The sequence below is a fragment of the Pseudopipra pipra genome, chromosome 2 (genome assembly GCF_036250125.1).
Source record: "Pseudopipra pipra isolate bDixPip1 chromosome 2, bDixPip1.hap1, whole genome shotgun sequence".
NCBI lineage: Eukaryota > Metazoa > Chordata > Aves > Passeriformes > Pipridae > Pseudopipra > Pseudopipra pipra.
The window spans coordinates 111,022,502-111,035,388 of record NC_087550.1 but is presented as its reverse complement, the minus strand read 5'-3'; the positions used below and the strand labels follow the sequence as shown (position 1 = coordinate 111,035,388).

The 12,887-nt window shown below is 43.1% G+C and overlaps 1 protein-coding gene across 1 annotated transcript in view; it reads right to left on the bottom strand.

The window, feature by feature from the left end:
• Positions 1 to 1,906: 1,906 nt before the first annotated feature.
• TSPAN7 (tetraspanin 7) overlaps positions 1,907 to 12,887 on the bottom strand; it is a 94,312-nt gene continuing 83,331 nt past the window's right edge. The window contains exons 6-8 of the mRNA XM_064646855.1: positions 10,857 to 10,940; positions 3,725 to 3,797; positions 1,907 to 3,049 (exon numbers count right to left, since the gene is read on the bottom strand). Coding sequence (XP_064502925.1) covers positions 3,729 to 3,797; positions 10,857 to 10,940 — 153 coding nt within the window. The 3' untranslated portion in view covers positions 1,907 to 3,049; positions 3,725 to 3,728. The remainder of the gene's footprint in view (positions 3,050 to 3,724; positions 3,798 to 10,856; positions 10,941 to 12,887) is intronic.

Here is a 12,887-nt window from a genome sequence, read left to right as displayed (position 1 = left end):
CCAGTGGTTTAGTGGTAGATTTGGCAGTGTTGGGTTAACAGTTGGACTGATCCTTGAGGTCTTTTCCATCCTAAAAACAATTCTATGATGCCCCACTCTCCTTGTTCCCCAGACATGCCCCATTCCCTCCTGGGATGCATCCAGTTGCTCCATCCCCCCCTATAACTCCCAAACCTTCCCTCCCTCGTTTGCCCCAGCTTGGTCTGGTGATTGCAGTGAACACAATTTGCTTGGGAAGGGATCAGGCAGCCAGAGCCAGCCCAGTGCAACAGGAACCCTTCTCCTCTGCTGTTCATTCAGTTCATACCACAGGGTATGAACTCAGCCTCTGGGGCAAAGGCCTCTGGTACCCTGTGGCAGCTTCCCCTCTGGAGGGAAAATCTGGCATATCTGTGCCCAGCTGACATTAATCCATGCTTGGCAGTTCCAGCTTTGTTTCCTATATCCACTGTCTTGCTTCTCCCTCCAGAAGTGTGGGGATGCTCCACCCAGGCCAGCATAACCTGCACAGCCCCAGCTCGAGCCAGGGGAATTCTGAAGGGAAGCCCCAGCTGTCCCTTCACCAGCCTGATCCTCTTCAGAGAAGCTGCCAAGAGCCCAATTAACACACCTACCCCGTATAAGCTGGAGTGCTGCTGCACTGAGGGAAATAATTGACCATGCACTGAAGGGCTTTGCTGAATGGACTTAATTCAACACTTATGCCTTAAAGCCGAAGCACATGCTTTACTGAATGGGGACAGGCACGTTTGGGGGCCTGCTGACCTGTCATCCAACATCAGCATCTTCAAAAGAAACAGCTCTTGGCACAAACAACTCTCTCTTTCAGGAAAAAGAAATAAAACAAAAGGAAAGAAAACCAAGGAGAGGCTGGTGCTTTTCCACTCTGGAAAGTCACTGGTGGTTCCTGAGGGAGGAGGCGGCAGCCTCACCCGCCTCCCTTCCCTCCATGGGGCAAGGGGAGACCTGCCCAGGAATGAATAGGGGAGGGAAACTGGGGCAGCTGGTGGACCAGTTCTTTCTGGCATGGAAAAACATCCTTCTGTGAACTTCCTGTGCCTACAGGAGAAGGGCATCACTCCAGCATCGTGTAGCCCCAGCAACCGAGAGAGCGGCTGCGACTGTTTTTGAGCCCTCAAAAGGGACTAGAAATGTGAGTGCTGTGACCTGTGCTGAGTGGCTTTGTCCCCATCACAGCACTGCTTAGCTGCCCAACATTGATGCAGGACCTGTATTGGCATTCTCCACCTTTAGAGGCGGCTCCCTCCCTCACAGCAGATGCTTTATTGAGGGCAGACTTAAATTTGTGGACCAGCTTCCTCTTCTGTTTGCGAAGCTCTTTTTCTCCTTCCTGCTCTGGAAATGCCCTATGAATAAAGCCAAAGATGATGCTGCTGGGATTTTTAAGACATGCTGCCTCGGCACGTGCCAACAGGTTTCTGCCTCTGTGGCTGCAAACCCTTTCATAGCTGTGGGTAGGAGTGCACTGACCACACCGGCAACCCTTGAAGGTTCATCAGGATCTGATGCTTCTCCCCATTCTCACCAAAATCAGAGAGAAATGCTTAATGCCAACCAAAATCACTCACAGCACTAAGGATGGGATAATTAAACACTTCAGATCGTTAACAGTCACAAGAAGAAAAATTGCAAAGCAGAGGGTATTTGTCATGTGGTGAAAACAGCTGTGGAAGGTTTTTCTGGGAGCTTTGAAACAATTCCAGCGCTTTCTCTCTCTTCTTCCCCCCCCCCCCCAGTAGTAACATTTGTCTATCACAAGCAAGTTAGTTTTTAAAAAATGCATCAAGACGTCACTCCAAGTTGTGCCCAGGTTCTTTTTCTGTTCACTTCCCCCCCCCCAAAAAAGAGTTTTCTTATGACTAAAGAAAGAAAAGGAAGCAGCTAGAAATCTGTAATGGTTCCATTTATTAATACGTATATCACAAATACTCACAATATCAATGCATTCTTGTTGGCATGCTAGACAGAGGCATTATTAAAAAAGTCCTATTTTTTTAAAAAGGTTTTAAACTTTTGCTTTCCCCCAAAAATATTTCATATGCCTGTTTTTTTTTTTTGTGACTTTTTTTTTTTTGCTTGTGTGTGTGTGTTTTTTTATTTCGATTCGATTCAACAATGTATTTGGTGGCTGCAACCTCAATGCAAAAAGAAAGATAAAGAAAGAACAGGAAAAAAAGTATGAAGGCCGCAGTACAGCACAGTTCAATTAGTTCCATAACTACGTAATAAAAATAAAGGAAGCAAAATTTCTGCCTTCACAGTAAGCAACAACACAGCTTAATAACAGTATTACACAGGATCAGGTTCCGAGGCAAAATGCACTAGACAAAGCCTACTGGGATACGCACTAGGCATACAACACTGAGTAAGAATCAAAGATGTAGAAGAACATCAGGAATAACGGTTCCCTTCAAGCACAACATTTTAACATCGTTTTCAAGTATCTTTATGTTATGTTACTGATTCCTTTTTTTGGGGGGGGGAAGGAGGGGAGCAGGCGCGGGGAAGAGGGGGAAAGGATGAAAACCTTAGTAAAAGCAATAAACAAAACCAAGAAATTAAGATAAAACCAAAAGAATATATATTTCATATACCGGTTTATATGAACGTGTGCAACACTTATTAACCATGGTGAAAGGCTAATTATGCCCTCCAGTCACTACATGCACAGCCCGATCAATGCTGTTAATGAATTACCTTTGTTAACTTACGATGCAACTACTGTGTGACCAAGAACATACAGACGGTGCCGTCCTACGCCGAGCCGAGGGGATGGGGGTCTGGGTCTGGGTCTGGAGGCCGAGGGGACCCGGCTGCTCTTGGTGGCACCGTGGTACTTCACAGAATGGTAACACTACGCATGGGACAGTTCGGGAGGAGGGGTGCGAGTGTGCGCGCGCACGTGCTTGCTCGTGGGGGTGTGCGTGCGTGCGAGAGACAGTGTGTGCTATAACATTCATGTCAGTCTTTCTCCAGTTCTGCAGCTCCTGGTCTTCAGGCAGGCTCTGGACTTCACGCTTCTGAAAGACTGGAGAGCAGGGAGGATGAAAAAAAACAAACAACAAGTGGGTTGCTTTTGTTGCTAACAAAAACCATATTTTTCTCTACAACTACCTGAAAGGAGGTTGTAGCAAGGTGGGTCTCTTCTCCCAGATAACCAGATGTAGGACAAGAGGGTACAGCCTTTACCTGCGCCAGGGGAGATTTAGCTTAAACATTAGGAAGAAATTCTTTAAAGAGAGAATGATTGGGCATTGGAAACAGCTGCCCAGGGAGGTGGTGAGTCACTGTCCCTGGAGGTATTTAAGAAGAGACTGGATGTGGCACTTAGTGCCATGGTCTAGTAGACAAGGTGGTGTTAGGTCAAAGGTTGGACTCAATGATCTCAGAGGTCTTTTCCAACTTAGTTGATTCTGTGATTCTGTGATTTGTAATCGTACTCACAGCAGGCATTTTACCCTCTCTTTTCAAGAAAACTGAAATGATGAAACATTCAACACTACATTTCCCCCCTTTTTTTTTCCCACCAGACACAACACTGGGATGCAAATCCCAAGGCAAAGCAGCCCATTGGAAGACTTAATTCTCAATGAATATGCTGAGCATCTAAAACTTGCCCACACTTTTCAGCAGAAGCAGCACAGCCACAACAACATACCAAGGCTTATATAGTATTACTGCTTGGAAAGCTGGGAAAGCTCACCTTGTTACACCATCTCATACTGGTTAGCAGTAATAAACCGGGACAGACAGCATGCCAGCAGCATCCCGATCAACTGTGCAGGACAAAAATAGAGGTAGAATAGAATTTAAGTTAGCTTATATCGATGCAGAGCAAAGGAGAGGCCATTGTAAACAAGTACTTCATGTTCCTGAGTCATTATGCACAACATATTTATACTGTATTTTAAGGGCCACTCTAATCAGAAAAACAGCATGAAAATCTCCCATCTTTCTTTGTCACATCTTCCTTTTGATTTTTATCAGAGAGTATTTATTTGACAGGCAGCAGGCCTTTTTGGTATTTTTCAATCCTGTTGTCATTGCCTGGACAAGCCAGACATGAATGGATAAACTGGAGGGGGTATCAGCATGCTCCACCTGGGTCCCTCGCCACCACCCCAGAGAGCTGATGGTCCCCTTAACTTTCCCAACAGTGTGCCAGGGAAAAGCTTCCTAATGCCCCAGAGCAGTTATGCTCTCTTTATAAGTGATGCAGCACTGTAGAAATGAGCGCTATAAATATGGAAATAAATTTTAAAAAAGTCTTTCACTATTCCCTTGGCTGTCACTCAGATTGTTGAAAACAGATCCCAGGTTTCCAGTAGTCAATAAGCACTCGGTCTTTTCAGCATTTTGCCTATTGCAGTTTCTTAGTGCTCCCTGCATATGCCAACAATGTTAATATGCTGTAAATAATTCAACCTCGCTTTTCTCATTTGGATTGGTCAATTAATTAACTCCTGAGCATATCCAGACTGCTACAGCTCATCCCTGGCTAAGGAGCGAGGTGAGAGCACTGTGTCTGCTGACGGACCAGCCTTCCCTGGACCTGATTCCAAGCAGGGGCTGTCCCAACACCTCCAGCTGGCTTGCTCATGCCCACCTCTGCCCATCTCCTTCTGTCGCAACCAGAGCACATGGCAAGGGGGATCATAACCTTTTGGCAGCAGCAGAGCTCCCTCAGATTATGTCTAGATAATGACTGGCTGGCTGCTCATCCAAACTGGCTCCTTCTCTTTCACTCTTGGGATTGTGTGTCCTTTCCCCTAGACCAAGTAGTGCTCCCTGTTAACATGATCACCATCAAAATATACATCTTCTCTACCAGCCAATTGCTTGATTTGGGCTGGCATCAGCCTAGAACAAGACCAAGCCAGGGTAACTCAAATCCAGATAAACTGTTTTCTGCCTCTAAGATGTCACAGTCCTTGTCAGGCCATGTATCATTTGCCAGAAATTTGCTCTGTCTCCTGTTTCAGTGTCCACCAGAACTGTTCTGGGCATCTCAAAAGGGCACAGAGTCACCTTTAAAGGCCGGCTGAACCCTTCTGTTCCTCACATGCACCCCCTGATTTTGGCAGCAAAGCTGACAGTGCCTTGGTTATAACTAGACATGGGGCAGAGGTAGCACCTCCAGACCAACCTCCAATCAAAACCAAAGCTAGCAGCATTCAAGGGCTGTATTTTTAGTTGCCAAAAGAGATGTGTGTGCTGAAAACCCTCCTCAGGTTTGAAAATCTCCCTAGATACCAAGAAGAAATTTTAGCCATCTTGCTGCCTTTTCTACTCAACTTCTCTAGACAGGTGTTGAGGGAGGAAATGGACCGGCAATGATGAGAATGCCAGCTTTGTCTGGCTGGGCTTTGAATTTCCATACTTAAATTCTGCTGTCACTGGGAGGATGATTTAATCGATTTGTCGGTTTGGAAAGTGTTGGTGAAAACCAGCCACATTCTGCAGGTTTAGCTGGGGAGGCTTTGACAGTCCTGCTGCTGATTCATGTGATGTTTCTTTAGCTCAGTTCCATTTTGGAGAATGAGATTTCTGGTTTGGAAAATGGTATATATTTCTCTGTGCTTTGACAGGCCAAACAGAGTGAGAGCCTCTGGGTAGCCCTGTCCCACCTGCTTCACTATTGCTTTACTGTGTTTGTGGTAACTTTCAGCCTTTTCTCACCTTCCTCATCTGGTCTCAGAAGTTACTTCTCTGCTTTACTGCATTTTTCATTAAGACAAACTTCACAGTGTGTTTCAACCAATTTATTTTCACTGAGCAAATTCTGGCCCAGACCCAAAACAGCTCTTCTCTCTTTCTACAATGGCCAACAACACATGAAAATTCAAGTTTATTTATTTGTTTTTTGGTTTTTTTTTTAATGCCTGTGCCACAAGGTACCCCTTATTTCCCATGACAAGCACCCAGATTATGGCCACTGTTGTTCTCAATCTGCTGCTTGTGTCATGTTTATGAGGGGAAAGATGGTGCAACCTGTACGAATAGGAAGCCACAGGCTTTTCTTTCCCCCTTCAGCTGTAGCAGACCTCCACAGCTACCTTTAATTAGGGATTCTTATGTTCTGCACAGTCTGTAACTCTAATAATCAGTGTGTTTAACCTTTTAGCATTTCAGGCGCATAACAATGTTTTCTTTTACTCAAATTGCAGGTTACTCATGAATATATCTTTCTGATCTTTGGCCCATTTATTAATTCTTGTCTCTGACCCTATGCTGGTTTAGGCGTTTAAGTGGTTATAACAACATAATATTTATCTTCTGTACTTCAAAAATAATGGCATGCATATCGAGCCATTGCATACACATTTTATACAGCATTTCTAAGTATTACTAGGACATAGCAGAGCTATAATAAATACCTTGGAAGTACTTTGAACACATACAAAAACGTGTTTTCCAAGGTATGTAGACTTCCACGTTTAACCACAGGAGCACTGTCCCTCCTGTAGCCAAGAAGAGGTGATACTGTATTATGCTGAATTTTCCTCATGGTGCTCTTTCATTACAGTCATAACTACAGTCCTCTGCATTTTAATCAGGTTAGAGGGTCCCAGACTGTGAACCACAAAAGAGCACTCTCCAGCCTGCCTTGCTCTCTGCATTTGTTCCATCATTTGCCTCTTCTGCTCTTCAGGCGGGAGGAGGCTCCTTATCCTATTGTGCAGCAGGTCCCTGCAGCTCCTTTGAAAGACTAGAAGGATCAGCATAAAAGGATACCCACAAAGAAACTAGCTCCTAGGAGTTGAATTCATTTCCCCTCAGTCCCATTATCTCTCAAATGCCCAATCTCAACCTTTATACACTTACTAATTTATTTTATAGTCTTGATTTTTGAATGCTAAGATGCCAAACTTGGTTCTGCATTTGTGTTCTTTCTCCCTTTTCCTCTTTTTTATGTTTTTTTTCTAAGACTATCTTGGTCTTCTGAGCTATTATATGTAAAACTGAGAATTTGCCTTGGAATTTCTGGTCTTGCTGCAGGAAACTTGAAAATGCTGACAAATTCTTTGGTATTGAGCCCTGGGAGACCCACATCCCTCAGGTGTGTCTCCTGTACTACAGTCCTGTTGGCCATAGCTCATTTCAGTTCATTTCTTCATCTCTCCATGGTTCCTAGCAGTCATCTCAGGCACATCTTAGTTCTGACCACTGAAAACCATCCGCAGCAACTTCCTGGCAGTATTATCCCTACCATACACATAATAACTAGCTTTTTAATACAGTTATTCTAGAAGACTTAACATTGACTGGGAGCTGTCCTGCATGACATATTTATTACACCTTATTATATCGAAGAGAAAGAAACTGAATTGCAATTTGAATTTCCATTTTATTTCCAGTCTTGAGATCTTCACCATTTCTCATACCTTGAGAAAGCATCTATAAATAGAAATGTGTTGAACTAACTTGGAATTCATCAGCACATCAGGCAAGCTAAAACTGGGTGTTTTTTATCCATCAGAAATAATTTTTTAGCTCAATGATTTACCTTGCTATATTCTCAAAATGCAAATCTCCAAGCATCCAGGTTGTCTGGCTCTATTTTAGAAGACAGAGAATTTTCTATGTCACAGGTCACTTATTTGAGTCAGCCTCCTGTGTTCTGGTATGCCTCTGGCACAGGTCCTATCTTCATACTGAACCCCAGTCTTATAATGGGTTTTCAAGCCACATATTGGATCCTGATATGGATCCCACTCTCTAAATCATGTGCAAATAGATGAAAGTGTCAGCCTCCTTATACTCAGGGAGGAGTTGTAGGAGGCAGGGTAGATGATGTCTGCACCAGAACTGCATCCACAGTCAGACAAAGTTATTCATATTAATGTTGACAGTAAAGAGGGCATGTGGATGTTGCACTGCAGAGAGGGACCATGGTTGCATGGGAATGTATCCTTAAATGATGGGAACCATATATGCTCAACAACTCGTTGGGAGCATGTGGAGAGCACTTGACTTCCAGTCCTTCAGCACAAAGGGAATAATCTGGCCTTAATCTGCACTGAGGCTTCCCTGCTCAGGTAGTCTTTCCTGCAACCACAACCTATAAATCCCTGAAGACTGTGTCTCTTGCATTCCTTAAGCCAATGCCCGCACTGTAGTTTCATCCAGGCAAAACTCTTCATCATCTATGCAGTTTGCATAATTTTATTCTCTGTTGGGCACAAAACAGCAACCATTTTTCTGCTCTGAAGAGCACCTGCTAAACTGAAATTATTCCAGCTGGAAGTCAGCATTGGCATCTGAGTCCAAAAACAATCAAATTTTATTTTATTATTATTATTTCAAACCTGAGGAGCAGAGCAGACAAGGTCAGCAACACAGCATGTTTTTAAAAACTCTGACTCTGATGGGGAGGTCTGTGCAATGCCATTACATCAAATTTTCCCTGTTTCTGGGCATCAGCACATTCCCCATTCTAGTCAACACCTAACAAATCATTTGAAGGAAAGACCCTTGAGTGTGCTTTACTGCAGAAGAGCAACATGATTTAATTTGTCTTTTATTTAGAGCAAACCTATCCTCAGTAGGAACAGTGAAACCTCGCCTACAGCTGGAGCACTGCCTGGTACTACTGCCAGCCGCAGTTAACCTGGAATCAGTTTGTAAACACTGTCCCTAATTGGGTCCAGCAAAACAGATTAGGCAGTAAATTATAACCAGCCGCCTTCTATTCTTCACAGCCCAAGAGAGCTGCATTTTTCTCCCCTGCATCCCCTCTCTTCTCATTTTTACACATTTGCTAACACCCCAAGGAGTTGGATATGTACTCACAGAGCCAGAGCACTGCCCCTACACTGGGGAGTGACGTCCCCACATGGCAGCAGGATGTACAGTGCCATCAGCAGCCTGAGAAGCCAACACTGTATCAAAACATGCCTTAGCTTTCACTCGGAGCCACAGCAGCAAAGTGCTTTGCACCCCGTGCTGCCTGCAACCTCCCATGATACACCAATTATTGGTCCTGACTGAGACATCTGCCCCAGCAGCATATGAATTGTAAAATTCTGCTCATCCCATTTTTCTTTTGGATAGCTTTACATGAGGCACTTAAAAAGATGCTTTATAGCCTTCTGGCTGTCTAGAAATCGAACTGAAATATGAGCTCAGGGTCCTATAGCAATAATCAAGCCATAGTCAAGGTTGGAGAAGAGTATCAAGACTATGACCATTCAAGAAGAATTAGAACAGCCTATTTAAAAAAAAAAAAAAAAAGAAGTCCCCTACTTCATGAACAAACAGCTCCAGACAGGAAGTTTCACCACTCCAGATCCTGAAAACCTGACATGCAGGCACATGCCCTGGGCAGCTGGTGTTGTGATGAACCAACACACATCCACATGAAATTGGCTGACAGGCCAAGTCATGGGCTTCTCACATCTAATACCTTGGCTACAAGGCATCAGGTTTCCAGATATGCCCAAGGCAGGGCAGTCAGCTAGTCTGAGCCCAGATAGTTTTGGGGCTCCCTCAGGTTGTGCATATGTAGACCGAGAGAATGTAGTGGCCCTTTTCCACATAGCTTGGGGACACTTATTCTGAAGAACCTGGAGGCCATTGTAACTGCTGAGCAAAACTTCAGAGGTTTAACTAAAACACCTTGCAGCCAAGGGCTGACCACGTGGGGCAGCTGGGGCAAGAGCCCCCTCATTAATTCACTTGCCCACCACTAGCAACAGCACTGGCAAATCATTTGTTTTCAGTGCAGCACAGTGTAAACCTACAGTGTGCAAACTGAATTCATGAGTTTTAAGGACACATCAAATAATTTTTCCTAGCACTTCATTTTTCCCAACCACTGGATAAACATGAGTCACCCAACAGAGGTACATTAATATTTTCAGGGCTGCCTCAGGACCCAGAATTTTAACGTTGTGTGAATGGAGTAAATGAAAGTTGTATGATAGTTTTTTGAATGACACATGCAGTGTACTATCTACTACCCATGGAGAAAAAGTAGATTGTCTCTCAGGAAGAAGCAGTTAAGGTATCATACACATCACTGAGTTTCGTTGAACCACTCTGGAAACAGCTTTGCATTGTCTGTGTTTCACTCTCTCTAATTTTTGCATATTTCCAGTAGAGTCCTTGCCATCAAAAATGAACTGACTGATATAAAAGAGCATTTTGTTGAAAGGTGCATGTATTTTCTTGTCCCTCGTTGATCAGAAGATGCTGACCAGACCTATACTTCCCCCAACTTCTGTCTACATAAAGGCAGTTTGAATATTAGAGAGCAGCAAACTCTGTCTTAGCTCTCCTCCTGTCCCTCTCAGGACACACTCCTTTGGGTGCAGGCAAGGAGTTGGTTTAATAGTCTGATTTTGGTAGATGTCAGCTCAGTGTTCTTTGTTAAAGGGAAAATAAACAAACAAAATTGGTCACCAAAACCAAGTGCCCCCTCCAGGCTCCAGGTCCAGGATGGGGAGGCCTGAAGGTACACTCTTGTTTGAGTTCTAGACTCCTTGAAGAACAAATAAGAGTACTTAAAAGCCTATCCAAACATCAGAGAAGCTATTTGTCTCCTTAGCTGTTTATGCTCCATTTAAGCCAATGTTTTATTGGGTTAACCTCTATTTGACCCGGTGGAGGGGACAAGTTGTTTTCCTTGAGCTAGTCATTAGCTCAACTGTAACTGATATTCCCAAGGAGAAACTTCATTTAAGATGAAAAAAAGAAAATCAATGAACTGATGACCTCAGAACTAATGAGCATGCTGAGTTCAGTCCATTTCTATAATCCTTCCTTCCTGGAAGTCCAGGTAAAGAAAGAGAGAGAGGGGAAGAAAAGGGGTGAAGGGGAGTGTTCTCACTTACCTGTGAGAACGCAATCCCAAAAGCCACTCCAGCTATGATTCCCATATTTGTCTCCATAAAACTGGTCACCAAGTCATAACAGCCCTGGAAAACAAACATCATAATTCCTTGTATCAACCTTCTCTGCCGTGAATGCATACATACAAATTTCTGGTTTTAAATGGACTTGGGCTAGGCAATCTCCTGTGATTTCCAACACTCTCACCCTTTTATTTAATGGTAATTTTGAGTGAATGATGGGAAGTGGTGGCAAAACCAGTTTCTTTCAAAAACAAATGCATTTCAGTACTTTTAAAAGCTAAATGTGATGTTACACTCATTTTTATGGCTCTTATTAAGCAAGATTTGCATTGTTTTAAAAAACAATATAGCTTTGACCTGAAACCAAACCAGTAACAATATACCAATGTTATAACACAATACAAATGTCAAAAATTAATAAATGATGCTGATTTTCTAATATTCTAGATGTTTAATAGAATTGCCCCCTGAGGCATTTTTCTTGCCTTTATCTGTCAAGGGACACCAGGCAAAGCACTGAGTATTATGTAACTCTAAACCATATACCGAAGTTATCAAAGGTTTTGTATGAATTTTCTTGGTTCTTTTGCCCTTGGACATAAAATTCCCTGTCCTGCTCCCCAAGCCCAATTTTCTCTCTCTAGCTCAGACCCTGACTCCACCAGCTGATTTGCTTCCTCATGCCTCAATTCACATCCCAGACTGGGGCCAGAAGATTCATATACATGTCTACCCTTCTCTTGGATAGACTTTTTTGAGATGTTCCGCCTCAGTACAATAATTTTTGCCAAGTTCCTTCCCTTGCCTAATTTACCCCTCAAAAAAAACCCATCTGAAATTAGCTGTCCCAGTTTGTGGTGCCTAAATGAATCTGAACCAGCGACAAAATACCTTGAAGAAAAAAAGAAAGATGACATCTATTTTTTCTTTCATTACTAACCCGTCTGTCCACACAATCCGAAATGACCACTCAGCCCCTTTTGCCACACTTCCTCAAATGATCAACATCACTCTGGCTTCAGGCCAGTCCTGAAGTGTTTTATACACTATAACTTTATCCACTTTATCAGAAGTTGGAAAACTCAGAAATGACAGTGAGCTCCCTTTCCCAGTTTGGACTCCTGTCCCATAAGAGAAAAGTGTCTCCACATTTCACATCCATCCACACCCTCCTCATTTCTGCAAACACTGTAGGAACTCTTTACATCACCTCAGAGCAATAGGTGCTTGTAAAAAAATAACAGCGAGAAGGAAAAACAATGCCCCTCACTTGAGATAGGCCATTTATGAAATAAATTGTGTCATTTCTGTAACTTCTTTTATAATATGAAAAGACATTTAATCCTGAGAGTAATTAAGTGGTGAACCTAATAGTAGCTGAGGACAAGCACATCTGTGATTCATTTCTGCAATGTTTAAGTGTACATATTAATACCTTACTACGTTTTACCTCAGTGTATGGCAAGTCCAATTCAAGCTTGCTTATTAAGTCATCAAGCAACTATAGTTGTGTGGGTCTTACATGTTATGCAACGAGATTAGATTTCTCAAGCAGTATTTTCATTCTGTCTGACATGGCTTAATGCTCTCCCATCTCTTCTGAAATATGTTCTTTTGAAGTGCCTTCAAGAGATGCAACATCTAACTGCAATGGTAATCCCACGTCACAATAATCTGTTTACTGAAGTACATTGTTTACATACAGCTTAATTGCTCAGCCCTGACTGTGCTGAGTGTGAGTTCCAGCAGCATCCACGAGATGAATATACAGCACTTAAATATGTGAAGCGCTGTGTGCACACAGCTGGGGGCTGATCCAGAGTGACAGAAGGGACAGTTTACCAAGTATCTGATCTATCTTGACTCCATGCAGCTTTTCCTTTCTTAAGGTTTTAGAGAGAAGTAGTAGTTCTTGAGATTTGCTGGTAAAGAACTGTGACGATTAAAAGCACTATATCAACAGCAATTAGCTAATCCTAAGGACAGCTCTTAAAAGTTAGGTATTAGTGC